The 25,983-nt window shown below is 37.1% G+C and overlaps 1 protein-coding gene across 1 annotated transcript; it reads right to left on the bottom strand.

Moving 5' to 3' along the window:
• Nucleotides 1-1,308: 1,308 nt before the first annotated feature.
• LOC127445952 (adenosylhomocysteinase A) lies at nt 1,309-25,889 on the bottom strand. The gene is made up of 10 exons (XM_051706486.1): nt 25,761-25,889; nt 24,092-24,282; nt 20,035-20,110; nt 17,116-17,268; nt 13,433-13,545; nt 13,076-13,283; nt 11,182-11,269; nt 7,059-7,176; nt 2,265-2,459; nt 1,309-1,995 (listed from the first exon to the last, which is right to left on the bottom strand). Exons 1-10 carry the CDS (start codon nt 25,786-25,788, stop codon nt 1,864-1,866), a joined length of 1,302 nt encoding a protein of 433 aa, XP_051562446.1. The 5' UTR covers nt 25,789-25,889; the 3' UTR covers nt 1,309-1,863.
• Nucleotides 25,890-25,983: the final 94 nt, after the last annotated feature.

Below are 25,983 nucleotides of genomic sequence, written 5' to 3' on the forward strand. Positions count from 1 at the left end.
ATTCAATCTTTATAAATTATGGATTCGAATTATGGTCTCGGTCCGCTTCCAAACGAACTCTGTTGCGATTCGATTGATATATGAACGCAACATGGACCAAAGATGTCTAAACGGACTAAAAACAGTTAGTAATTTGCCTAATACTGACCTCAAGCATACCTGGTTGCTCTCATCATAGGAGCTACAGTATGTTGCCCATTGCAGTTCGGTACAGGCGTCGGAACCGCCGTCAGTCGTCCTTGCAGCATATCTTCGTTTGTGTGTACAACGGAGGAATTCCTGGTGCTGTTTTGACTCCTTTACACATTTTATTAGCTCTTTGTTTGTTCTCAGTTGGTAAAAAAAAAAAATACCACCATATATACATATATAAATTTAACGAGCGCATTTCGCCCAGCAGACAGCATTGTTTTGGATATTCGGCACGTTCCATCGCAAAATATACGTCATAAAATCTGTCCAATCAGGTTGTGAATTTTTCCTGCTGCCTTTTGTTTTGTATCTTTAGTTTCGGTGTTAAAAAAATACCAACGTGAACGCTAAACGAACCACGACTAAATGTATAATTTTCTTTTTTGGTCCGAATCAAGAGAACCGAACTACAAGTGTGAACACACCCTTTATAAATACAGTTTATATTTCATTCATAGTTCTCACCTTTTTTGTAATCTGTGAGAAGTCAGAAAACCATAAAATACCATTTTAACCTGGTTCACTACTGTTTTGTATTTTTTTTTTTATTTAAACTTTGTCTCAAACATTACATATGTAATTTTTAACCCCCATCAAAATTAGGGTAAAAGAGTTTCAATTTTTCTTAGTCTCTGACAGGCCACAATAAAGGTTTGCCGCTTTTTACAGTGTGATTTATGGTGAATTGCATTGAAACCAGTTAGGGTTCATTTGACCCCTACCATAAAGTATGTGCCCATTTTAAAAAAAAAAAAAAAAAAAAAAAAACATAATATGAAGGCTAGATATGTCTCAGGTCCCTCCTTCAAAAAAGCAAGGTGACTTTTGAGTCTGTTTTATTGTTTGCCAGGTGAAAATTGTACGTTTGATCGCTTCGAAAAGTAACAGCGCACCTCTTCGAAACAAGTAGCACATTTTTACAATTATTCATATTCATAACACAAACGTGCGAGACATGTTATTCACCAAAGCTCAGGGTCTGTTGTCAGTGACCCTATCAGATCATAAACCAGTGGTTCTGGAAAAAACTGGCGGGTAAGTCATAATTTGACAATACAAATGCGGTGTTGAAATTGACTGATTGATTGACAACTCACTAAATAAAATAAGGCATGGTAAAGTGAAATACCACATATTTATTTAATCTGGTCTTAACAAGTAGATGTAATAAAATAAGACTTCAGAAAGCTTCAAAAACATGACTCACACAGCCTGCTAACACTGACAGTTGATAACATATGGAGAAATCATTATTTTTTTATTCAACATTTTCATTCCTTAAATGGATTTACAAAAACTCTGCATGGCCAAAATGGCAAGCCTCTCTCAATTGAAAGAGAATTACCTGACAAACTGTGAATCAATTGTAAGGCATGGAGGAAACAAATCGTTCCAGAGGGGCACCAATTCAAATGCCTAGTGGCAGGATTTGGTTCTCTTAACATAACCGTTAAATAAAACAGGGAATGCAAACATTACAGTGACAATATGGTCACAGGTTTGCTTTGCACTTGATATCAATGAGAAAGGTGTTGGTGAGAGCTTGCAGGCGCTCATGATAAGAGTGAGAGACACGTTAAAGCACTATTACCACTGGTAACTGGCAGAACTGCCAACGTTGGTACAAAACCATTTGTGTAGTCCCTTCTAGCTGCGATTGGTCAAAGCTTCTTAGTAGCGGTAGTGGTCTGGTTTGAAGGGACCTTCGGAGGGCAGACCCAAGTATTTGGCTTGCTTCTCTGTAAGTTTGGTCAGTTTGACGCCGAGCTTGTCCAAGTGAGCGGCAGCTACCTCCTCATCAAGCTACAAATGTGAAAAGGGTCAGGAAAGGTGAAAAAAGCAGCAGTAAAAATATTGTCTAATTTTATAATGCTTTCAGCTGACAATAACATTGTAGTGCTTTCTGATTTGTTTAACACATTTTACCATCTTTAAATCCATTCCACAGAATTCTGCACATTTCCCCCTCAAAATCAGCGCAACAAAATGCATAAAATTATAATCGTTGACATTGTGGTAGTACTTCATACAATGGTTGCAATAAAGAGCATGTCAAACTGAAGATACTGTACCTTCTTGGGCAGGAAGTAGACACCCAATGGATATTTGCTGGTGTTGGTCCACAGCTCAATTTGGGCAAGCACCTGATTGGTGAATGAGTTGCTCATCACAAAGCTCGGATGGCCCATGGCACAGCCCAGATTCACCAGACGCCCCTCTGCCAAAACAATGATGTGACGTCCATTTTTCATGTGGTAACGGTCAACCTGTATGACAGTGGGAAGAGATAGTCTAAGTCAGATCAAAGTTGACCATAATGGGTCAAGTCACGTAATTTTTGTTTGTTTAGCATTTTTCACAAAACACACAGTTTCAAAGCAGCTTTACAGAAAAATATGCTGTAATGTATGTAATCTCAAAGTCCTCATTGAGCAGTGTAAATGAAAAAATGTGACTGAAAATCATGCTTTAAAAATGATTTATTCCCCAGTGAGCAAGCTAAAGGCGAATGTGGCAAGGAACCCAAAACTTCATAAGACGTTAGTTAATGGAGAGAAAAAAAAAAAACCTTGTGCTCCGCTTGTGGGTGCCAGTTCCCCTTTGGCTATACAGCATGAATATAATGCCAATATTAGTTATGTGTAATACAAGAGTCTCAGTCTCTCTCTCTCAGTCTCACTCAAAACAAGTCATGTATTTGAGTAAACTCTATTCTAGCCAAAGGTGTCACACTTGCAGGGATGACAGACATACCAACTCACCGCAACTCATGCTATATCGTTCATGTAGTGATTTGAAAATATCCATGTGCATGGCGTGGGCTTACCTATCACTGGGCAGGGTTTCACGTGAGACTTGAAGGGTTTTTCTGGCATTTATATTTTTTTTGCGGCCACCCAAGCAAATTCAATGACATTCATTGAAAAATGCAATCTGTGTCGCACGACGATAATAACTCGTAGCATAAGCGATCTGTTTTAGCAAAATTAAGCACGCTAAAGAATACTCTGAAAGCTAAAAAGATGCACTCCGCATTAATTTGGTCAAAAAATGTTTTGCAAGAAGTGTTTATATTCATTTGATATTTTCTGCAAGAAGTGTTTATTTTTGTGGATTTTTAATACCAATTAATTATTTTCTTTGTTGCATTGCTTTGCGTAGATCTTGAGTTTCTTGAGGAAAGTTTATAATAATAATAATATTATTGGTTAATAGGGATGAGTACTGCTACAGATTTCCCAATTCGAATCTGACTTACAAGCTCTAAATTCGATATCTTTTCATCTGGGTATACTTAAGTTATGACCCTTTTGCTTACATATGAAAAGACATTATCTCCCAGCAAATGCTGTTAGTTATACAGGGGACCATCTAACTAGGTACATTATGATAGTATTAATTTTACTAATTATATTTTAGTAGTTTTTCATAATTTTGGTCACATTTTGGCTTTTGAACAAATCGATGTATTCAATTAATAAATATATTATATTGCATATATTATTTTTTGATGTTTTGATTTGTGTAGTGTTTAACTGCATAATTTATATTATTAAGTATTTACATTGGTTTGATGAATACGTGCTAAAACCGGTACGGTCTCTTTAACAAAAATGGCATTTCTGTAAATAGCATCTGTAAATGTGCACACGTTAACGAGAATCAGATGGCTCTCATTTGTGACATGCATGATTAGAATTAAATGTCTGTTTTTTGTTCAACAGCTGAATATAGAGAACAGAAAGGGTATTTAAAAGAGACATTATTCAATGACAAATGGGTTGCGTGGATCTAGTCTTTGGACACACATTACAGGGAACAACTTTTACTCTCAATACGCAGTGAAAGGATCTCACTGTTGAATATTCCACCACTATACTACACAATCACTGGTGAGTGAAATGTAAACATTTACCAGCCGGTTGCCAAATATATACATTTTATTTGTATAGCGTGAAATTTGGTTGCAAATGAGAGCAATTTCCTCTCATTGCAGTATAGGGTTACTTGGAGTAAAACAAAAAATTTATATAGTTTAAATGAAGATTGCAATGCATCAGAAAATCTATATTTTTAACTGCCACCTGCATATGGACATACCCACATATGTCCATACACAGTGAACAAAGAAATTGCTTTCCATAAAAACAGACTGTAGTGCAGGGGTACTTAAAGTTCCAAGAGGTCCGGTCTCTACATATCCTTCCAAGCAAAGGTCCAGATAATAATATGTAGCTACATGGTGTCAGTAATTACATGGATTGGAAATTATGTATCTTCTTTTTTTTTATTTTTTATTTTTTTATATATATATATATATATATATATATATATATATATATATATATATATAATATATATTAATTTTTATAACTTGCCACATTAGCAGCAAAAGTACAGGTGCATCTCAATAAATTAGAATGTCGTGGAAAAGTTCATTTATTTCAGTAATTCAACTCAAATTGTGAAACTCGTGTATTAAAGAAATTCAGTGCACACAGACTGAAGTAGTTTAAGTCTTTGGTTCTTTTAATTGTGATGATTTTGGCTCACATTTAACAAAAACCCACCAATTCACTATCTCAACATATTAGAATATGGTGACATGCCAATCAGCTAATCAACTCAAAACACCTGCAAAGGTTTCCTGAGCCTTCAAAATGGTCTCTCAGTTTGGTTCACTAGGCTACACAATCATGGGGAAGACTGCTGATCTGACAGTTGTCCAGAAGACAATCATTGACACCCTTCACAAGGAGGGTAAGCCACAAACATTCATTGCCAAAGAAGCTGGCTGTTCACAGAGTGCTGTATCCAAGCATGTTAACAGAAAGTTGAGTGGAAGGAAAAAGTGTGGAAGAAAAAGATGCACAACCAACCGAGAGAACCGCAGCCTTATGAGGATTGTCAAGCAAAATCGATTCAAGAATTTGGGTGAACTTCACAAGGAATGGACTGAGGCTGGGGTCAAGGCCACCACACACAGACGTGTCAAGAAATTTGGCTACAGTTGTCGTATTCCTCTTGTTAAGCCACTCCTGAACCACAGACAACGTCAGAGGCGTCTTACCCGGGCTAAGGAGAAGAAGAACTGGACTGTTGCCCAGTGGTCCAAAGTCCTCTTTTCAGATGAGAGCAAGTTTTGTATTTCATTTGGAAACCAAGGTCCTAGAGTCTGGAGGAAGGGTGGAGAAGCTCATAGCCCAAGTTGCTTGAAGTCCAGTGTTAAGTTTCCAGTCTGTGATGATTTGGGGTGCAATGTCATCTGCTGGTGTTGGTCCATTGTGTTTTTTGAAAACCAAAGTCACTGCACCCGTTTACCAAGAAATTTTGGAGCACTTCATGCTTCCTTCTGCTGACCAGCTTTTAAAAGATGCTGATTTCATTTTCCAGCAGGATTTGGCACCTGCCCACACTGCCAAAAGCACCAAAAGTTGGTTAAATGACCATGGTGTTGGTGTGCTTGACTGGCCAGCAAACTCACCAGACCTGAACCCCATAGAGAATCTATGGAGTATTGTCAAGAGGAAAATGAGAAACAAGAGACCAAAAAATGCAGATGAGCTGAAGGCCACTGTCAAAGAAACCTGGGCTTCCATACCACCTCAACAGTGCCACAAACTGATCACCTCCATGCCACGCCGAATTGAGGCAGTAATTAAAGCAAAAGGAGCCCCTACCAAGTATTGAGTACATATACAGTAAATGAACATAATTTCCAGAAGGCCAACAATTCACTAAAAATGTTTTTTTTTATTGGTCTTATGATGTATTCTAATTTGTTGAGATAGTGAATTGGTGGGTTTTTGTTAAATGTGAGCCAAAATCATCACAATTAAAAGAACCAAAGACTTAAACTACTTCAGTCTGTGTGCACTGAATTTATTTAATACACGAGTTTCACAATTTGAGTTGAATTACTGAAATAAATGAACTTTTCCACAACATTCTAATTTATTGAGATGCACCTGTACTTGGTTAAAAAAAGAAAAACAAATCCTGAAGAGGACATTGAGGGCCCAGAGACGGCTAAAGTAGTGGGGTCTGAGAGATCTTTTCTACCAAAAGATTCAAATATTTCATCAAGACTTGGATATGAATATTAAAAGATAAGATCAACAGTTCATTCTGAAGCTGAATGACAGCAGTACAGTTTTTGTGCTGAAATATTTTTACATTCACAATCTATGCCCATGTATGGGACATAGGAGGCCTTTTGACAGTTAAAATAATACTGTAGGTTCAGGGGTGTCCCCTGTGAGAAAATGTATAAAAATGTAAAAGTCTGAATGGACCAATTTTTTTTTTATTTTCCTTAAAGTGAGAATCTACTAACAACAAACAAACAATTTACATAACAATGAAGCATTAAATAGCTGTTTACTTAATTTAAGTATAAATAGGCTTTCCTTGACATGATGATCTCTGATTCATTTTCACAAAATTAGAACAAAAATCTGTTTGTTTATTATGAAAGGCGTCTGCCTATTGAGTATCCTCCGCTTTCGGATTTCACTAGATTTTATTTTAGTTTAGGAGAAAACACAGGAAAAACGCTTGGTGACAGAATCACTATGGATTACAATCTGCATTTGTGATTATATATGGCTGATGAAAAGGTTCAGATCAGCACAATGTCTTGTCAGTTCTTCAGTAAAAAGTAACAGCTCATTGGTCACTTGACGAGAACACAAGAGCCTGACATTGCGATAATTTTGATGAACTCAGCAGGGAGTCCTGACATCAAGGGATTAACAATCTCCCGCTGGCAGACACTAATGCGCATTCAAGCTTACACCTGAAAAATTGCTATTGGCTATTGTGATTCCGGCTTTGGTGCATGTGGCAAAAAGCTGATCTCATACCTGAGGTTTGATGTTGATTTTCTCAACTGCATGTTCATTGAGCCATTTTATGTCGATTTCACAGTCGAAGTGGCCAATGTTGCAAACGATGGCATCATCCTTCATGTGCTCAAAATGTCTGCGAGAAAAAAAACTGATATGAATGCCTGATCACGTTTTCTTTAACAATGTTTACACTACCTGATAGAGTGAATGACAAAGCAATGTTACAATGTTTTCTAGTTGTTTCTAGATGCAACCATTTGTTTTAACTAGACAAGGATATATAAAAAAAAATAATAATAAAAAAAAACATTTTATAGAGATTGCACTTACAAAGAGTAAATTTTAGCCAATGAAACCATCTTGACTTTAAACGTGTAATGTGTAATTTTTTCAAATGATACTTTCTCCTATCCTCGCTTAATATGCAGAGACAGCGGGGTCCTGGGTGGCTCAGCGAGTATTGACGCTGACTACCACCCCTGGAGTCACGAGTTCGAATCCAGGGCATGCTGAGTGTCTCCAGCCAGGTCTCCTAAGCAACCAAATTGGCCCGGCTGCGTTTCCCAAAAGCATTGCAAGCTTAAGTTGATTGTAGAGACCATTGGCACCAGTGGTTTCTACGATCTACTTAGGCTTACGATGCTTATGGGGAAACACAGCCCAAAACAATCAAACTCCTCAAATAAAACTGATTGCCAATAACAATTTGCTTCCACCAGGATTCTTAAATCAACACACCCCCAACTGGGAAAGTCGAGGCTCAAAGAAAATCCTCAGTTTCCCACTCGTATTTATGACTTTGCGGTGACGTTCATGTTAACGGTTAACTCATAAATATAATCATTCTGACATGGCTTGAAAGCACCACAAACCAGCCTATTATAGCAACATTTGCTCAACCAATGGTGCGAGTTTGGGTTGGAACTCTTTTTGACCAATTAATGGAAGATTAGGGGAGAGTATTAAAAATAATAATTTTCACTAGCTGTAATTCAATTGTTGATATCAGGAATGGATATTTGTACTAGTAACAATGTAATAATTGATACAAAATATTATTTTTTTCTAGCAAAAAGTGCATTGCTGGTTTCTGAAATTTCAAGTAGTAAAAAAAAATATTTTTAGATACATGTAACTGAATGAGTGAATGAGAGATCACTGTGAAATTGTATTAGTGAAAATAAAGAAAGAATTACAGTAGTTGGAATAAAATTTTTGATATCAAGAATGTGTATTTTTGCAAGTGATGACGTCATTTTTTTTATACAAAAAACTAGCACTATAAATAATTTAAGTACTTTAATTTCCATTTCTGATATCAAGAGTTAACATTTTGACTAATGAAAATGTAACTGTTGATATCAATAATTCATAGTCTGCACATGAATAAAGTCAATTCGGCTTGCCATAGTGTTTGGAAAACCAGCTTGAAAACTGTCATTATTTTTGGAAATACTGTTTGGTGACGCTAGTGGCACTGATGTATACTTTTTCTTTTTTTCCCCAGACCTAAAACTCAAATTTTTTTAATTCCTGAAATTATGTTTTTCCATGACCATAGTAACCCTGCTCAGATTGTTAACCCTGTGATACAAACAGCACTGATTCCTTAAATCATTAAAAAAAAATTTTTTAACTCGACCAATTTTTGGATCACGTTCGTTTAAACCGTTGCCAGACCAACATTCACAGATTGCCTGCTTTAAATGAGTGCCATCAGCACTGAAAACTTCCAGAGGATTCTAAAAGACAGTTCTCACATCTGTAGATAATACCAAACAGCAGTTGTGCTCTACTGGGTTCTGTGTGTCCTCATCCCAACCATTTATCACAGAGGCCCACACTCCTCAGAACCCAAAGAGCCGTTGTGCTACCCTGCTCACCTCAACATTTCAACACCAGATAAGCACTCTCGCTCACAATACCGCATCTCACGCACGCACTCCAGACTGTAGCGGCTTAAGCCAGATCTCACGCTGTGTGTGTTTGATCACAGGCCCAGGGGTCCTTCCACTGCACATGAATCTCCTTGTCTGTTACTCGCAGGAGCCCAGCACTCCCCCTTCACAATGTTGAAAGGATTCATTGTTGACTTTCAACTCTATACCGGATGATATCTTTATATACAGCTGGCTTACAGTGTGAGAATTTGTTTAATAGTTTTCTCAAGGCGTCCAGCGAGTCAGGTTCTTTTGCGTGCAGGGAAATGCTAGATCTACATCCTTGCAGATTCTGCTTTGGGTGGAAAGTATTAATTGCAGCCTAACTAAATCTTTTGCAAAAAGCATATATTATATAAAAACAGCTTGATAAATCAAAAAGAAACTAGGGTTGTGAAAAGTGAACCAGTTCCTGGTTTTGTTAAAGTTTTATTTAGTAAAATACTTGAACCAAATGGTTTTCGGTTCTATTAACGGTTTTCAAATAGATTTTGCAGTTTGCTGACTATAATCAATTGTTGTGTGGTGATGTTAGGAGCTCTTCTTTTAACTTAATGGGGTTTGTTGATTGCTACCATTACTGATTACTGTGTGTTAAGGGCTGAGGTCTATTGTGTGTCTATGTCAAACAATTGTACGTACTTGCCTTGCAATACATTCCTCTCTTCAGTGGCAAAGATTGTCATTAATTTCATTAAGTAATTTAAAAACATATAAAAGTTTGAAATGGTGACAAAATGAAATTTCTCGTATTGCGAATTCATAGTTGGCTGAACAAGACAAAAAGTAGTTCTCTCAACATTAACTTTTTCATTTAGTGAACAAAGCAATGTTACTGAAGACAATTAAGACAGTTGTTGAGAGAATTCAAATCTTACTGCACCATGCTGCCTTGATGTTTTAAGTTTGCTCAATTCTTTTTTTACAGTGTAGGAAGCTTTGATTCTGTGTAAATGAAATCTTCATGTGACGCACATGGAATCTGCACACTTTTTGAAGATCTGTGTAATTTTGTGGAAGGGGTTTTAATGTAATGAAATGTGTTAAACTGAGCTAAGAGTACTATAATCTTATTGACAGTTCAAAACATAGCCAAAATATTTAAAAAAAACACTTTGTGATTGACAGACGTTGCAAATCAGTAGCTTTCTGCAGAGACGGCAGGGCAGATTCTAAGCCTGCCTGTGCAGGGTTTTAAACTCTGCCATTGCCATGACAATGTTATTTTGAGTGAGAGGATAAACTTTTGAGAGTGTGAGACATTGTTTTTGTGATTTGATTTGCCCAAATACATTTTGCCAACTTGTTCCATTTTTTTTTCCCCATACTTGGCATTGCTCACAGACAAAATCCTTGGTTTAGTGTGGGCTTAGGTGTTGTTCAGACCAAATGTGTTCTTGTGCTAAAAAAAGCTAGACAGTGTAACATAACAGAACACAGGTGTCTCAAGACACACTTTTTAATAGATGGCATTCCTTTTAAATTAACACGTCATGTAGGAAAACGGTGCTGAAACACAGTGAAATGCATCGCAGCGGTCAATGACATCTGTCTACACTAGTGCATGTTTACATTGAAAAAAAAATGGATAAACAGCACAAACAGATGCAAAAACACATTCAGTGTGAACAGCCCCTAAGGCGAGAAACTATGTTTCAAGAGGCAATAAATGGTATTGGGTAATAAAACAGCTTTTTGCAAGAATTGTGTAATGTAATTTATTTTTGAAATCTGAAAAGATGTCAGCATTGGACATTTTACCAACTTCTAAATTACAAAAAGAATTGTTAAAGCTGATGTAAGTAACTTCAGTGTTAAAAAACTTTCTATCCTAGCTTAATATGCAGAGACAACTATTAGTAAGCCATTCACTGATACATTTTCTCAAACTGTGGCAATATAAAAATTCCTGTTTGTTTTGAGCAACCGACTTGGACCCGACCCGCCTCAACAACGTTACTCAACCAGTGGCGTAAGTTGGGGGCGGGACTATCTGACTGTTTACACAATAGCAAATGAGTGGCATATTTGGAAAGCCATTTTAAAAACATTGTTTATTTTTGCAATTCCATTCGGTAGCACTAGAGTCCCGGGAATTACATACTTAAGCTTAACTGGAATCTTTAAGGAACCGGAACAGTCAAGTAAAATCAGAACCAGAATCATTCAAATCCTTATGACTGTGTGTTTTTACAGACCTGCTGAGCAGAATGTCCTCACAGCCAGTTGTGGTCACAAAGATGTTTCCTTCCTTGCAGGCCTCATCCATGGTGGTCACTTCATAGCCTGTAAAATAAGAGTGCGAGTCATGAAGCAATCGGGCGGCCAATAAAAACATAAAACAACAATGTCAACTATTCTGAAACTAGCCTGGCATTCAGTTACAGCTGCTTGCGAAATACAACTCTCAAAAACATAGTAGGCTCTTGGGGTGGATTCCTGTCTGGAGAATTACCGGACCAAGTTCAACGAACGGTAGACAAGAGTAACAAGTAGTATTTTGCTGATACAGGTTTTCAATGGCCAATGCTAATACTGATATCTAGAGAGCAGGGTGGCTAAAGGCTGATACAGATACAATTACCAAAAATACTAAAAATATTTGAAAACAGAAAACGTTCATTATACATTGCCAGAGCTATTGGTGGATTTTGGAACTAACATTTATGAGAATGCTCCAATTTACCCCAAATTTCAGTGTTACTATTTTTTATAAAGTCTGAAAACAATTGTGGGGTGCTGTATGGCACAAATTAAATCTGTATTGATGGCTTCATTAGAACTGTTAACTCCACTCTTAATAATAACAAATAAACACACTTTAGCTGATTACCAAACCATTACAATGTCAAAATATAGGGCTGGGTAAAATATTGATTTTCCGATGCATTGCGATCTACGTTTGCACGATCTCGATATCGATTCTTAGATCCCGAGATTGATCTTTCACTCTGTGGCAACCCTCTATTATGCAAGTAAATCACTTGTATGTGCAACCAAATCTCATGCTATGCGACAAAAAATTTCTATGATTAGCCATTGACTAGTAAATGTTCAGATTTCACTCACCCAAGATTGAGTAGTATAGTGGAGAAGTTATTAGCACAGAGGTCCTTTTACTGTGTGTTGAGAGTACAAGTTTGGTTTAATTTGTAAGAGATCCACGGATTCATATGTCATTGAATAATGTCTGTTATAATACCATTTTTTGCTTTTTTCAGTAAGTTGTTGATTAAAAACAACAAAAAAAATGAAACATTTTATTCTAATCACTCATGGATGCGCTAAAGAAATTACGCAAGTCTTCTCTCGTCAAATGCACTGGCTGATGCCGCTAATCTTAAAGAGACCGATTAAGCACGTATTCTACATATTATGTAAATAGTATAAATTATGCAAGTAGATTGAATTTTCAAAAGCTAAAATGTGACATATTTGATGAGAAAAACTAATGAAAATATAACTTATAAAATTAATATTTTCTTATTGTACCTAGAAGGGTTGCCTAAAGTTATTTTACAATTAAAAGCATTAGCTGAGAGGGAATTTATTTTGTATTTAAGCAAAATGGACATAGTAACAGAAATGTACCCATATGAATCTATGTTGAATCAAGATCCAAATCGAAAGCTTGTAAATCGGATTCTAATCAAACAGGGAAATCTGTATCAATACCCAGCCCTATCAAATACACAATTCACACTCTTACGCCATTTATTTATTTAGTTTTTCTTAATATATTACGTATAACAATGCATTGGGGAAGATATAAAGGAATCATACGAGTTGGATTCATTTAGTAAATAATTTTTTGTCATGTTTAGAACTTGTGTTGCACTATGAAATTCCTCTGTTGTGACTGTGTTAAATTGCAAATCAGTTAATTCTTCTTCCTGTCATTCCAAATCAAATTCCAATTAATATTTTGTCGGCGTGGCCAATTTAATTCGAATTCACACTTATGAATCAACAGGGAGCCGATTCTTATATTCTGCCCACATAGAGCTCAGTCAGCACTGCTGAAGATGCTTTTATACACACACACACACACACACACACACACACACACAGACACAAACAAAAAAAACATACCCTCCATAGCCGCCTGCAGAGCATTGATGGGATCGACCTCTGTGACAATGACTCTTGCACCGAACCCCCGCAGTGCCTGAACGCAGCCCTTACCGACATCACCATACCCGGCAACCACTGCCACCTTACCAGCAATCATCACATCTGTGGCGCGTTTGATGCCGTCAATCAAAGACTCACGGCAGCCGTACAGGTTGTCAAACTTACTCTAAGGGGACGTGTGGAAAAAAAAATCCTCAAATATTTTACAAATACTTATTTCCACAAAACGCTTACATGTGTGTGTGAACTAAACCAGAATGTGAAATGTCTAAAGGGAATAACGACATCATTTATTGTTGTGAAATAATATGTTACCTTGGTAACAGAGTCATTGACATTAATTGCAGGAACTTTGAGTTCTCCCTTCTTTAACATCTTGTAGAGGTTGTGAACACCAGTGGTGGTCTCCTCAGAGATACCCTTGATTCCTGAAAGATACACAGAAAGAGACATGAACATTATCTTCTGAAACCTTTTGTTACAGAATGTTATATATCTACAAAAAACATGATCAGTGAAACAGTTTGAAACAAATGCAGTCTGAATCAGTATGAACGTATGGCTTAACCTCATGTGACCCTGTGTACACATGCGTGGACACTGTATTTTGGCTTTGCTGAACGCAATGCATAATTTAAATTCATTTAAACTGACTGATCTCAGTTCAGGAGATTCTGTGCGGTCAGTAAAGGGTTAAACTTTCGACAAACAGAGTTGTGACAAAACAACAGATTTTGTTTTTGGGAGAAACACCAACAAAACTACATCTGGTAAAAAACCTAATTACATTTTTACATTGAAACCTGTTTGAATCAAAGGATTAGTCTCTACTCTCTAGTTTCATCGAAAATGCAAAATAACAATTTTGCTAAACACAATGTACACTAATGTGTCCTTTAGCTAATGTTTTACTTAGAAATTCTATATTTACTGTGCATTACCATATTGAGAATCAATGGGTTCATCTAAAAGCTAAAAAATATTGCTTGTAGAAGCTTTATATGGAGTTAGGATGAAAATAAGGTGCATTTCGAACTGTTCTGAGACCAGTGCAGACAGACAGCGCACTGGAGGTCAAGTCATTCGCTAAATACGGAGCATCCTACTTTCCTATGCAGCTAAGTGCATTCACTCCTAAAATCCAAACAAAAGTTCAGTTTTAGGCTGCAGATGATGTACGGCAGACTGAATATTTTTGGCAGACATGGGACAATGGAATCAGTACAAAGATTCAGAATTTATAATGTGTAATTTTAACAGTGTGCAGTGATTGGATGATGCTGGCCAATACTCTGAATCAGAATGAATTATGCTAATCTCTGAATAACCAACACTACTGGAAAAAATTTGATAAAAAAAAAAAAAAAGTTTCATATATTGGTATTATTTAAAATTTAAAAGTTATTCCCTTTATCCACATATGTTGCCATATGTTGCCATGATGCTTATTTATTAGGTGCTACTAGTTACAAATCAAAAAGGGAAATATGCACACAGCAGTCACGCTCTGGTCTCAGGAGGTAAAATCCTAATGCAAGACCGATAGCTAACCTCACTGATGTGCAGGGTTGGGAGGGTTACTTTTGAAATGTATTCCACTACAGATTACAGAATACACGCTGTAAAATGTGATTTGTAATGTATTTCGTTAGATTACTCAAGGTCAGTAACGTATTCTAAATACTTTGGATTACTTCTTCAGCACTGGTAGATTTTTTCACTTGTTTTGACTATAAAAACTCTGCCAGCACAGTAAGACAAAATACACATGTTAAAAATATATTCTCTGAAAAACCTAAATATCTTACGCAGTGTTGTTTCTAAAACAAGATAAATCAAATTGATCTTGTTTTAAGGATTTTTAGATATTTTTACAGGAAAACAATACAACAATTATAATCAAGAATACGATTTTTGCCCCAATATCAAAGGTCTTACTAGAAAAAAGAAATTATGATCCAATGTGAACTTTCTTGATAAAAAAATATGACTGTGCCTGGTAACGTGCATGTAAAATGGCCAGAAATAGCATTTTAGCTTAGCATAAAGCTGACAATTTACACAAGGTTTATTTCTATTTCTTCTGCTCCAAACCTACTTCAAACTTACTTCTCTGTCTGCTCGTATGAATGTAACACATCATAAGAAAGTGTTTCACCTCTGTTCAAATGCACTTTGGATCGCATCATTTATATGTATAAATGTTTCCATCTGAAAGGACTAAATATTAAATGAAACAAATGACAATAAAATGCAAAGTAATCTCTTCAGTAATCAAAATACTTTTTAAATGTAACTGTATTCTAATTACCAATGATTTAAACTGAAACTGTAGTGGAATACAGTTACTTATATTTTGTATTTTAAATACGTAATCCCATTACATGTATTCCGTTACTCCCCAACCCTGTGCATGTGCACATGTGCAGTGGCTATTTCAGCCACTTAAATTGCATTGCATCAGATAGCTAAATAATAAACCAATTGCACAACATTTTTGCAAAAAGATGTTTATTAGGTTTTAAATGACAAAAAGATATATAAGACATAAGATATATTGTTCAAAATGAAGACAAAAAGCATCTGGCACTTTCGGATTGTCAAATGTTAGTGGAATATGTTCATAGTTAATGTGTTGAACTACACCTTTGGTTACTCTGCTAAGACACCTGTGTGAACGAGGGGATCTGACTTTATACAGCCATTAAAAATCACCTTTGGAAAGTGATTACAAAAATGGCTCAGAAAAGGTCTGGCATCATTTGTTTGCAGAAGCCACCTCGTTTGATATTTTATAATGCCATGGCATTCATACTTGAATTAAGCGTCTAAATACTTTTGGGACCACTGTGACATGAGCGCATCAAAAAAATAAAAAGGTGTACTTATGAAAAGATCAGTGATATGATGCATCTTCTGACAACTTGAGTCTCAGTGTAAAATTTACCATCTCAGAAGCCAAACGTATTATCGTAAATCTATACGGTGGCGCATTCCTGGCATTAAGCCACCGAAATGAAAATATCAGCAAAACATCAACAGGTCTTGTTTTTTGAGACAAGACTGCTAAAATGTTATGCTGCTGCTGCGATAGACAATGATTGTACAGCTGATTGCTGTAAATACAATTTCTATTTCTTTAGCAACATGATTAAAAGTCTTGTTCAAGAGTATTATGCTGACAGTTCCTCAGTTCACTGGCCCTTTCCTTGAATCAGACAACTGACCTTCGTGTTTCCAGTCCAGATTCTTAACCCTATTATAGTGCAGAGGTCAAATGGTGTAGCCTTGTACATTTTCACCCTTAAAACTTTGACAACATTTATAGGAACTTGCAAGAGTCAGCTAAAGTCCAAAGCTCTAAATCACATTGCAATGAAACTAAGGGCACACCATCAATCAAACACCACCTCTTTACGTAACATAGGACTGATATGATTTCCCCTATGTATTCTAAAGTATGCTTTTCAATTTTCCACATGGACTAGCGTATAAACGGCTTTTTGGTCCTTTTCAAACCCAAAATCACACTCGAGTGAGTTCTATTAGATGCCAGTTTGTGCCAATGGAGAAACATTTGCTAGCCATTAGGAATGATAAAAGAATGATTTTTAAGGTTAATGATGACTGCACTTATTGAAATGTTACTTTGTTAAGCCAAGAAGGGAGCAGCTTGACCGTGGATCAGCCTGACATCTAGTGGTGATTGAACAGCAGTACAGTACAACCCAACAGTTAGTGTCAGTAGGCCAGTAATACTACCTGTATTAGCACTGGAAATCTATACAGTAAAACTGTGGCCATCCATCTCCAAAGACAGAAAAGTAACAAAAAGTAGTCCATACAACTCTTGCGGTATATTGTAACTTTTCCAAAGCCATGCAATAGCAAAATTTTTCATTCTTACAAAAAGTCATTATTCACTCAGAATCTCGAATTCCACTCATTCACGAGTAGATGAAAGAATCTACTCTTTAAAAAGCATACTTTAATCATACCTGCAAGCAGTTTGGGGTATTTCTGGTGCACCAGATTGGTGAGGTCACCACCGTCATCCAGGATCATGTTGAGGGGTTGACCGTCCTTGAAGTAAATAGTCTGCTCAATGCACCACACATATTCCTCATCTGTCTCTCCCTTCCAGGCATACACTACAATAAAACACAAGCTGTTGGCTCAGCATCACAATTAAATTAGCAATCAAAAGACTACAAATAAATACATTTATTGCGCTTCACACATAGGACTTTATATGATGTTTACGGTAAGTATGGGAGGCCATTATTTCATACTGGCTTGTTTGAAAACCACAACAAGCTCCATAAATATGTGATAGTTGTTCTGTGGCATTATTTTGAAGCTAAGAAAAAAAAGCTAGTATAAGAAATGCAGTTGCAGTACATAAACAATGGATGCAAGTAATAATCTACCACTTTTGGTTTACGTACAAATGCACAAAAAGCCTTCAAAAGAGGGCCATAATTTTTCTAATGCTCTTCACCACTGCTGCCATTACAATATCACACAATACGGTGCTGTTTTGGTGATGTTAGGGATCTGAATTCACCGATGTTTCCTAACAATCGAAACAAGTCTTTTATGGTTGAGAATCTGAATACCAATTGGAACATGCTAATAGGACACTACAGTACCTCAGTTCTCTAATTGTTGCAATCTTCCTTTCAAAATTAAACTCTAGCATGGTAATTAGAGGGAGCTGAATTAAACAAGAGAATAGCTCTCCTGATAAAGAGCTGAACTAATTTTTTTGATTTATGGATACAGCCTATGAAGTTTACTCGGTATCTGCAAAATCGTATTATCACAGAAAGTCAGTCAGCAAAACTTTTTTGGCACTAAACCATGTCCTATTGATTCCAGGGAAAGAAAAAAAAGAAGATAATAATGCATTTATTCACACAGCATTAATGTAATTCAGTTGCTGCATAAAAGGTCTCTTAGGTAATCTCTTTAAGGCACTAGTTTATGTTAACCGCAATTACTCAACTAGCTGCTGTTAATATCGGCACAACCCTCGCAGACCACAAAAATGCATTTGCATGAAAGTGGAAAAGCTCGGGCTACAAAATCAATGTTTTTAGATAGATGTTTTGTAGTGTCACAAGAGGATGCTTTCAGGACAGATTAGCATAACTTGACATTTTCAACCACATTTCAGCCTTAATTGTATCCCTTTCTCTGCAAAATTTGAATGTTGTTTGATGGCTCTAAAACAGAATATCAGTAACCAATTGCACCAAACCCCCTAAAGTTAAGAAAACCCTTAGTGACAACACCCTTACAATTATCAAAATTAAAGGCGTTTTCAACCTTGAAAAAGGTTTGTTGCAACTGGGCACAGATTATAAAAAAATACAGGGGAGAAACTGTTACTCAGTGAGCCTGTTTACATGCACACCAATAGAACATAACTTTTTGGTTCCGGAAGTAAAAATCTCAATTTCTTTCCATAGACTGATTGGTTTTCAATGATAACTTAGAAACATTTAAAGACAGAACTACAATGAGCTCCGAGGTTGTTCATCGATAAAATATGCTTCCGTTGAAGCCATCAGTTGGCGTTATTCCAACTTCATGGTTTATAAATCATGTTAAAAAATGGAGTTCATGGTTAACAACTACACTACCCATAGTCCAAAAGAGAAAGTTTCATCAATCAGAGAACCATGGCCAACAAAGCCTGCAAAACAAGCCCAGGAGCAACCGCCCACTTCCATTAAGTACTGTGAATGGCGCAACGATTTGGTCTCCCTTCACCCTCAAACTACTCATATATTTGTACTTATCGGAATATTTTGCAATAAACCTAAAATATATTGTTTCTATACTTATAAACAACCTAAAATCAATAGTTATATATATATATATATATATTCCCATCATTTTTAATTCAACTATGACATTCACTGTGCCTTATGGGATTGTAGTTCGTGCCCTTATGAAAGATGTACACTGACGTATTGTACCTTTGTCTTTTTGTCTTATTTTCAAATACTTTTTGCCTCAAAACAAAGTTTGTAATGTTGTGATTCACCTCAGAGCTGGTTGGTTTGGTTCTTGGCTTAAAATTCTTTTAAGGATTTTATGAAAAGTTCATGCAAAAAAAATGTATGGGAAAAATACTTCTGTAATCCAGGTGGTTGAAAAAGTGGGCAGGCGTTGCTGCACTCTTAACGCTGTAAACTCCCAAAAATCATCTTATTTAACAAATTAGACAAAGCAAGAAATCCACGTTTATATGAGATTCTCTGCTTCTGACGTCAATCTGTGAAGATGCATGCGCACAACGCTTACCTTAATTCTACCCGTGTCGATCGGTGTATTCTAAAACCAGTTTGTAACCTAACACCGATAAAGGAAAGCCTTTTAATGCATTTACATGACCACACATTGTCAGATTGAGCATAATCTGTGTAAGAAAGAACGTGCATGTAAACACGCTCAGTGCCAAGTCAGTAGCATGTAGGCTAATTTAGAGGAAATAGATGGAACTGACAATAAAACTTTATGGAATGGATTAGCCAACCAAAAATTAGCGTTACACATATAAACACATCAAGTCAGCATGCTGCTGTAAAAACAACTGTTCTAAAGCAACACTGCATTGTTATGCCTTTATAATAAAACTACCCCTTTATCTGTGGACCTTAACTCTTGCATCCTAGTCCTCCTAAAATATTGAGTCAAATCTAAAGATTAAACCCATTTATGCTGATTCTACACTTTTTCTCAGCAGTGCAGTGCAGGCTTTATTCAGAGATCGGTCACTAAACCATGTGTTCACCAGGCCTCTTCTTATCTACAACTGATTACAAAGCTTTAGAGCAAACAGCCAGCAGGATTACAACGGAGCTGTGCTTACAGAACAGACTAACTAGCACACCAACACCTGTTACCTGGAACGCCAGATTTAGCAATGGCTGCTGCTGCATGATCCTGAGTGGAGAATATGTTACAACTGGACCACTGGACCTAAAACACAATGAGGAAAAAAGACAAGGAGAACAAGTAAATCAAGGGATGAAAGAAAGAGATCACGTGACCAAAGAAAAATCTTTTGAACATGTTGTATACAAACAAGTTTTGAAGCGTCACGCAAAAATAACATTTAGAACTGAATGTTTGTCTGTTTCAGAGTTGCACTTGCAGACACCAATAAGTAATTTAGTTATGACTAATTCACTCTACCCATAACCAGGTTTACCCTGATAAGTACATTTGGTTTCATGGCCTTCTGGATAAAACAATATGGCCTTGGGCAGGGAAATTCCATCTACACAGAGGAAATACAGGGATAAGAGGGACAGAGAGGCATATGCCCTGCATTTCAGACAGACTCAAAGATTAAGCTTCTATGAGCAGGAAAAAGAGCCTGTAATCAGGGCTCCAGACTGTGACTAAAATGGTTGCAAATTCGACAAAAAAATAGTTTCATATCACCACTGGCAACAGTCGGGAAAACTTTGTGTGCATTCATATGCAGTTTATCTCGTGAGTTATTGAATTACATATCTGGAGTGTCTCATTCTGCTTCTAACCCTTTCTGTTGAGAGATTAGTGATGTCCAGTTCGTGAACTAACCGTTCTTTTGAACTGGTTGTTTTTAGTAAACGAGTTGAACCAGTGCACCAAATCAGACTAAATTATTTGATACTCTCTTAACCCGTCTCTCGGACATGACTGACACTCCGACTCGAAATGAGCAGATAACCGGAAGTAATATGATTCTAGAACTGGTGATTTCTGCTTTTCCCAACTCTTCTTTGCAATTAACCACTCCAACTAATTCACAAATCGGATGAGCATGCATGAACCGAGCACTTGAATGAGGGGACGAAACATTTCAGTCGAGAGATGTAAATGAATTTTACCATCGTGTATTGTGCATGAAGATTATATTTGAAGTTGTTATGAGCTGGGTCATGTTTCTGTAAAAAGGATGAGTTGATTAAGACTAGTTTATTCAGTTTATATGCTTTAGTCACAAACAGCTACGTTTTTATATCAGTGTCAGTATTGGTTGCTTTAGGTGCAAAACTTTAATGTAGGAAACTTATCCAAGATGTAAGATCACTGAATGAAACTGATGACAATAAACACCCTTATTATTATTATTACTTGAATAAGATGTAATAATTAGCAACATGTGCTTACATATGGCTTTATTGAATGTGTTTGAGTGTGTATTCCACGATACCGGGGTATTAGCATTATGTACAGTGACGTCATTATGCGATGACAAAAGTGACGAACTGGAGAATCTTTTTTTTTTTACCTGGTTCATTGAAACAAACCGTCCGAAAGAACCGGTTTGTGGAAAAGAATTGGACTTTCCATCACTGAGAGATGAGCTTGCTGCACACAACAACGAACACAGCACAAGCCATGATGTCCGATTCGCAAACAAATGACTCTTCTGAACCGGATCTTTTCAATGAATCAACTGAAGATTCACTAAATGGGTTTGAGCTCAGGTTAGAAGTTTGAATCTGTCTCAGCAAATCATTCAGCGAATCAGCTGTCATTGACTTAACAACTGGAAGTGCAGGCATTTCAAAATAAGAGTCCACGGTGTATTTCAGGCTTGTGTATAATAAACATACCAGCGTTGTGTACCGAATCTTTTTATCTGGCTATTAGTGGGATTTTGCTAACATAATAAACGGCATCTGAAATTTCATTTAATTTAGAGTCTTGCAGCCTCTGTGTCTGGGCCGCCCTGACTAAGAACATTTTCAACACATTTTACATAATTTATAAAATATAGGCTATATCCTATTAAATTTGTTTTAAAAAAAAATGTCAGTTATGGTTTCCAGAATTCACAGTGAAAAATAATAAAAATAATAATTACAAAAATATGACGAAACAACTATTTCAATAAAATATTATTAAATGTGATGGGTCATGCAGGAACTTCCGGGAATGTTTATTGTTTTTCACCGTAATTTTAACCATAGTTTACTGTAAAAGTACATTGTATTGTCTTTTCACCATTAACAATAAGGTAAATCATAATTTTTACATCTAAAAACCTGTTTTTACAATACATTACCATAAAGTTACATGGTAAGGTAACTACCATCAAAATTGCAGTATATATCTCGATTTTTAAAACTACTGGCCGATAAACTGGTTATCAGCTTTCTTTTCTTAGGCTTTCTATCTTGCTTTTTAATGATCTAAATTTAGCAATTATGTAATTTGGCAACTAAAACCGGTCCTCAAATCTGATTAGACGAGAGGCATTCCAAGAATGCTGATATAGCACTAGGATGCTTTATTGTTTATATCACTCCACTTATATTCGTGGCATTCTAACTAGTGTAAGAGCAGCGTAAATGTGATAAAAGTGGCTAGATCTGTCTTTTAATTTTTCTCTGTGACATTAAAGATTTTAGCCAGCAAGTAGCGAAAAGACCATTTTTATGTGTTGTGAGCCCGTTGAGTTTACGACGTTCATTTGAGTCAACGCTGCCAGTCAGCGAGCGGCTTCTTTGAAGTCATCGGCATTGTCTCTAACTCCATGATCGCTTTTTTTTTTTTTTTTTTTTGTAACAGTCCTTAGTTTTTCATATATTTTTTTTTAATTTACTTGTTCGTTGAACTGATGTATAAAAGCAATATCACACTCACAATCATGCTGTAATCAGCACGGCTGTGATTACCTGTGGCACTCTCTGCCAAATCACAGCTGTGCTGATGTAGGGCCATACAGCACAATTTGGAATGCCCAAATCCCAATGCGCTCTAAGTCCTCGTGGTGGCATAGTGACTTGCCTCAATCTGGGTAGAGGAGGACGAATCTCAGCTGCCTCCGCGTCTGAGACCGTTAATCTCTTCATGTGGCTTGTTGAGCGCGTTACCTAGCTATTCTCCGTGGCATCCACACACAACTCATCACGCACCCCACCGAGAGCAAACCACACTATGGCAACCACAAGGAGGTTACCCCATGTGACTCCACCCTCCCTAGCAACCAAGCCAATTCTGGTCGCTTAGGAGACCTGGCTGGAGTCACTCAGCACACCCTGGATTCGAACTCGCGACTCGAACTCGCGACTCCAGGGGTGGTAATCAGCATCTTTACTCACTGAGCTACCCAGTACCCCATACAGCACTCTTGCCCATGTGATATTGCTTTACCATGGTTCAACCATCATACCATGTCCAAAAATCATGGCCATGGTAATACTACAATACTTTGTTTGTTAACCAACACTGCATCTAAAATACATACTCAGTCGTTGTCAATGTTTTAATGATCAAAGCCTACTTTATGACCTTTTAAAAGGAATAATGAACACTTTTTAATAGTCCATATGGCTCGTGCGCTATATTCCAAGTCTTCTGAAGCCACACGGTAAGATTTGTAAGAATTGTTATTTGCTGATAATCTTACGCTCTGCTAAAACTCACATTCAGAATCAAAAATAGCACGTTAAAAGAAGGTCACTGACGCCACTGGTTCTTGTGTAAGTCAAAAAAAGAATGTGATGCGCCAGTTCGAATATGCGGAATGAAGAATGACATTTAAAAGCTGCATGCAGAGGCGAAGATTTTCAGAGTCTGATGACTTAATTTCAGTCTGCTCCTCACAGAAAGCTATCACATGGCGTGAAGCCTTCACACGCGCTATGTCTCCGTGGCAACGCGCTCAACAAGCCACGTGATAAGATGCGTGGGTTGATGATCTCAGACGCGGAGGCATCTGGGATTCATCCTCCGCCACCCGGATTGAGGCGAATCACTACGCGACCACAAGGACTTAAAAGCGCACTGGGAATTGGGCATTCCAAATTGGGTGAAAAAAGAGAAAAATAAAATAAATAAATAAATAAATAAATAAAAATAACAGTAAACAGGCTTGAAATTATCCGTATTACAGTGAGTAAATAATAAAAAATTTGTTATGGTGATCTATTCCTGTACTGTCTGTAGGCGTGTCCTCACCTCGGCTCCCAGTGCAGTAAGGGTTTCAATGAGCACGGCAGTCTGTAGGGTCATATGCAGGCAGCCTGCAATGCGTGCGCCTTTCAGAGGTTTGGACTTGCCGTAAAGCTCCCTCATCTTCATCAGACCAGGCATCTCATTCTCGGCTATCTCGATGGCTTTACGGCCCCACTCAGCCAGGCTGATATCAGCTGCAGAGAGAGATAACGACAACAAATGATCAATGAGACAATTTAGCACATTAAAAATAAAAAAGGGCAGGAAATGGATGATCTAATTTGTCCAATAAAATCTGTTAAATTAAATTGATTTTGTAAATGATAAGTTGAGAGCATAACTTCTCTGGATGTGGTAAATGGTGACTACAAAGTCTTGAGAAACTAACATACCCATCTCAAAGTTTAGTGTCAGTGTCATACTCTGCCTAGAATATGAGAAGTGGAATTCTAAAGACGACACCCAAAACTACATAGCTAACATGTCTTGTAACCAGGCACCATCTCCTGTGGCAGTTTATGTGCACATATTGAAGAAAAACTGCACTAGACCAAGTGTACTTTAGGCTATACTTGGAGCCATAAACCCCCAATATTCAGTGGTAAATAATAATAGCGGTTGATCAATATGTGTTTTTCAATGGCAGATTTTTAATCTTTCAAATTTGGTAAATTTAAACTCTTGAATATTTGGTTACAGCCTTGGTAAGAACAGTCCACTGAATTAAAAAGCACACTTTTCCTTCGTTTTAGTGTGCAGTGCTGGTGGCTATTAAGTCAAATGTTGACATTTCAGCCACCTAATGCAAAGCATTTGAAAAACTGAACTCTGCACTTCAGATTACGTTGCAAAGTCCAGCTGGATTTCCTATTGAATCACTTGTGCTTTATCTCCAGTCGGGACATCAGAGAGGTTCAAGTGAAAAACAACAACAGACATTTCAAATGCCTGTTTGACAGGTGCCAAGTGCGGTCTGTCTAATCATGCTGACGTGTGACTAAACTACACACACAAATAATCTTATTTACATGGTATTATAACTAGCATATTAGATTTGACAAAGTGCAACGTTTTAGTGCCTATAACCCATTCTTAGTTAACCACGTGCAGATTAACTAACACAAAACGTAACGAGAAACTAGTTCAGATTCATGAACGTCATCAATGGAAGCGGCGGCGCGAGATTGGATTATGGGAAATGTAGTTCAGTCGGAAAGCAGGACGCCTTTGAAAGAGCCTCAACACCGTATGCAAAAAAACTACAACTTCCAAAATTTCTTCCTCTTGTCTTCCGAATGGAACCACGCTAGGTTGTTGGGCATGTGTTACATATAAATTCATACATAATATCATGCGAGAATACAATAGTTGTTAACCCAGTCAGAAAATAGACAAAATCACAAAAACAGCTGTTTAAAGTGGGCGGGTTTGCAGGCAGCGCGTCTCGTGCAAGGCTGTGCTCACAATGACGCCTCCACTGCCGTGTGATATGTACTAGCTAATAAACATTTAAAAAAAGGACGGTCAAATATAACCCAAGCATTTTTGCAAAGAGTGATATGTTTTATCGAGAGGAAAGAGCGCTTAAAAAGCATTACAGTTGCAATAGCCATTACAGGCAAAACAGCACTGCGCTTTATTTAAAGTCAAGGAACTGCTAACTTATACTAACCAACTTTGAATGGAAGCTTCTCGGACATTTTGGATTGCTGTTGTTTGGTCGGTCTGGTACCCGGCTGAGGACCTGAGTGAGTGCAGAAGGGTATAACTGTATCGTGAACTTGAATATAAGTGTGTACAAAACCGGTTATTGTAATATTCATGAGCTCATGCTGTGTTCTCGTTTCTTATTGGTCCAACATTTGTCCCGCCTTGTCGTTCTAAATAAGCTATTG

Source organism: Myxocyprinus asiaticus, chromosome 9, assembly GCF_019703515.2.
Source record: "Myxocyprinus asiaticus isolate MX2 ecotype Aquarium Trade chromosome 9, UBuf_Myxa_2, whole genome shotgun sequence".
NCBI lineage: Eukaryota > Metazoa > Chordata > Actinopteri > Cypriniformes > Catostomidae > Myxocyprinus > Myxocyprinus asiaticus.

Excerpts from the sequence above, each read along its gene's own strand:
- LOC127445952 (XM_051706486.1), bottom strand. The coding sequence starts at position 25,788 with ATGTCCGAGAAGCTTCCATTCAAAGTTG. Across the intron at positions 17,269-20,034 it reads TGCTAAATCTGGCGTTCCAG|TGTATGCCTGGAAGGGAGAG; the intron begins GTAACAGGTGTT and ends GTTTTATTGTAG. Across the intron at positions 13,546-17,115 it reads ATACCCCAAACTGCTTGCAG|GAATCAAGGGTATCTCTGAG; the intron begins GTATGATTAAAG and ends TGTATCTTTCAG.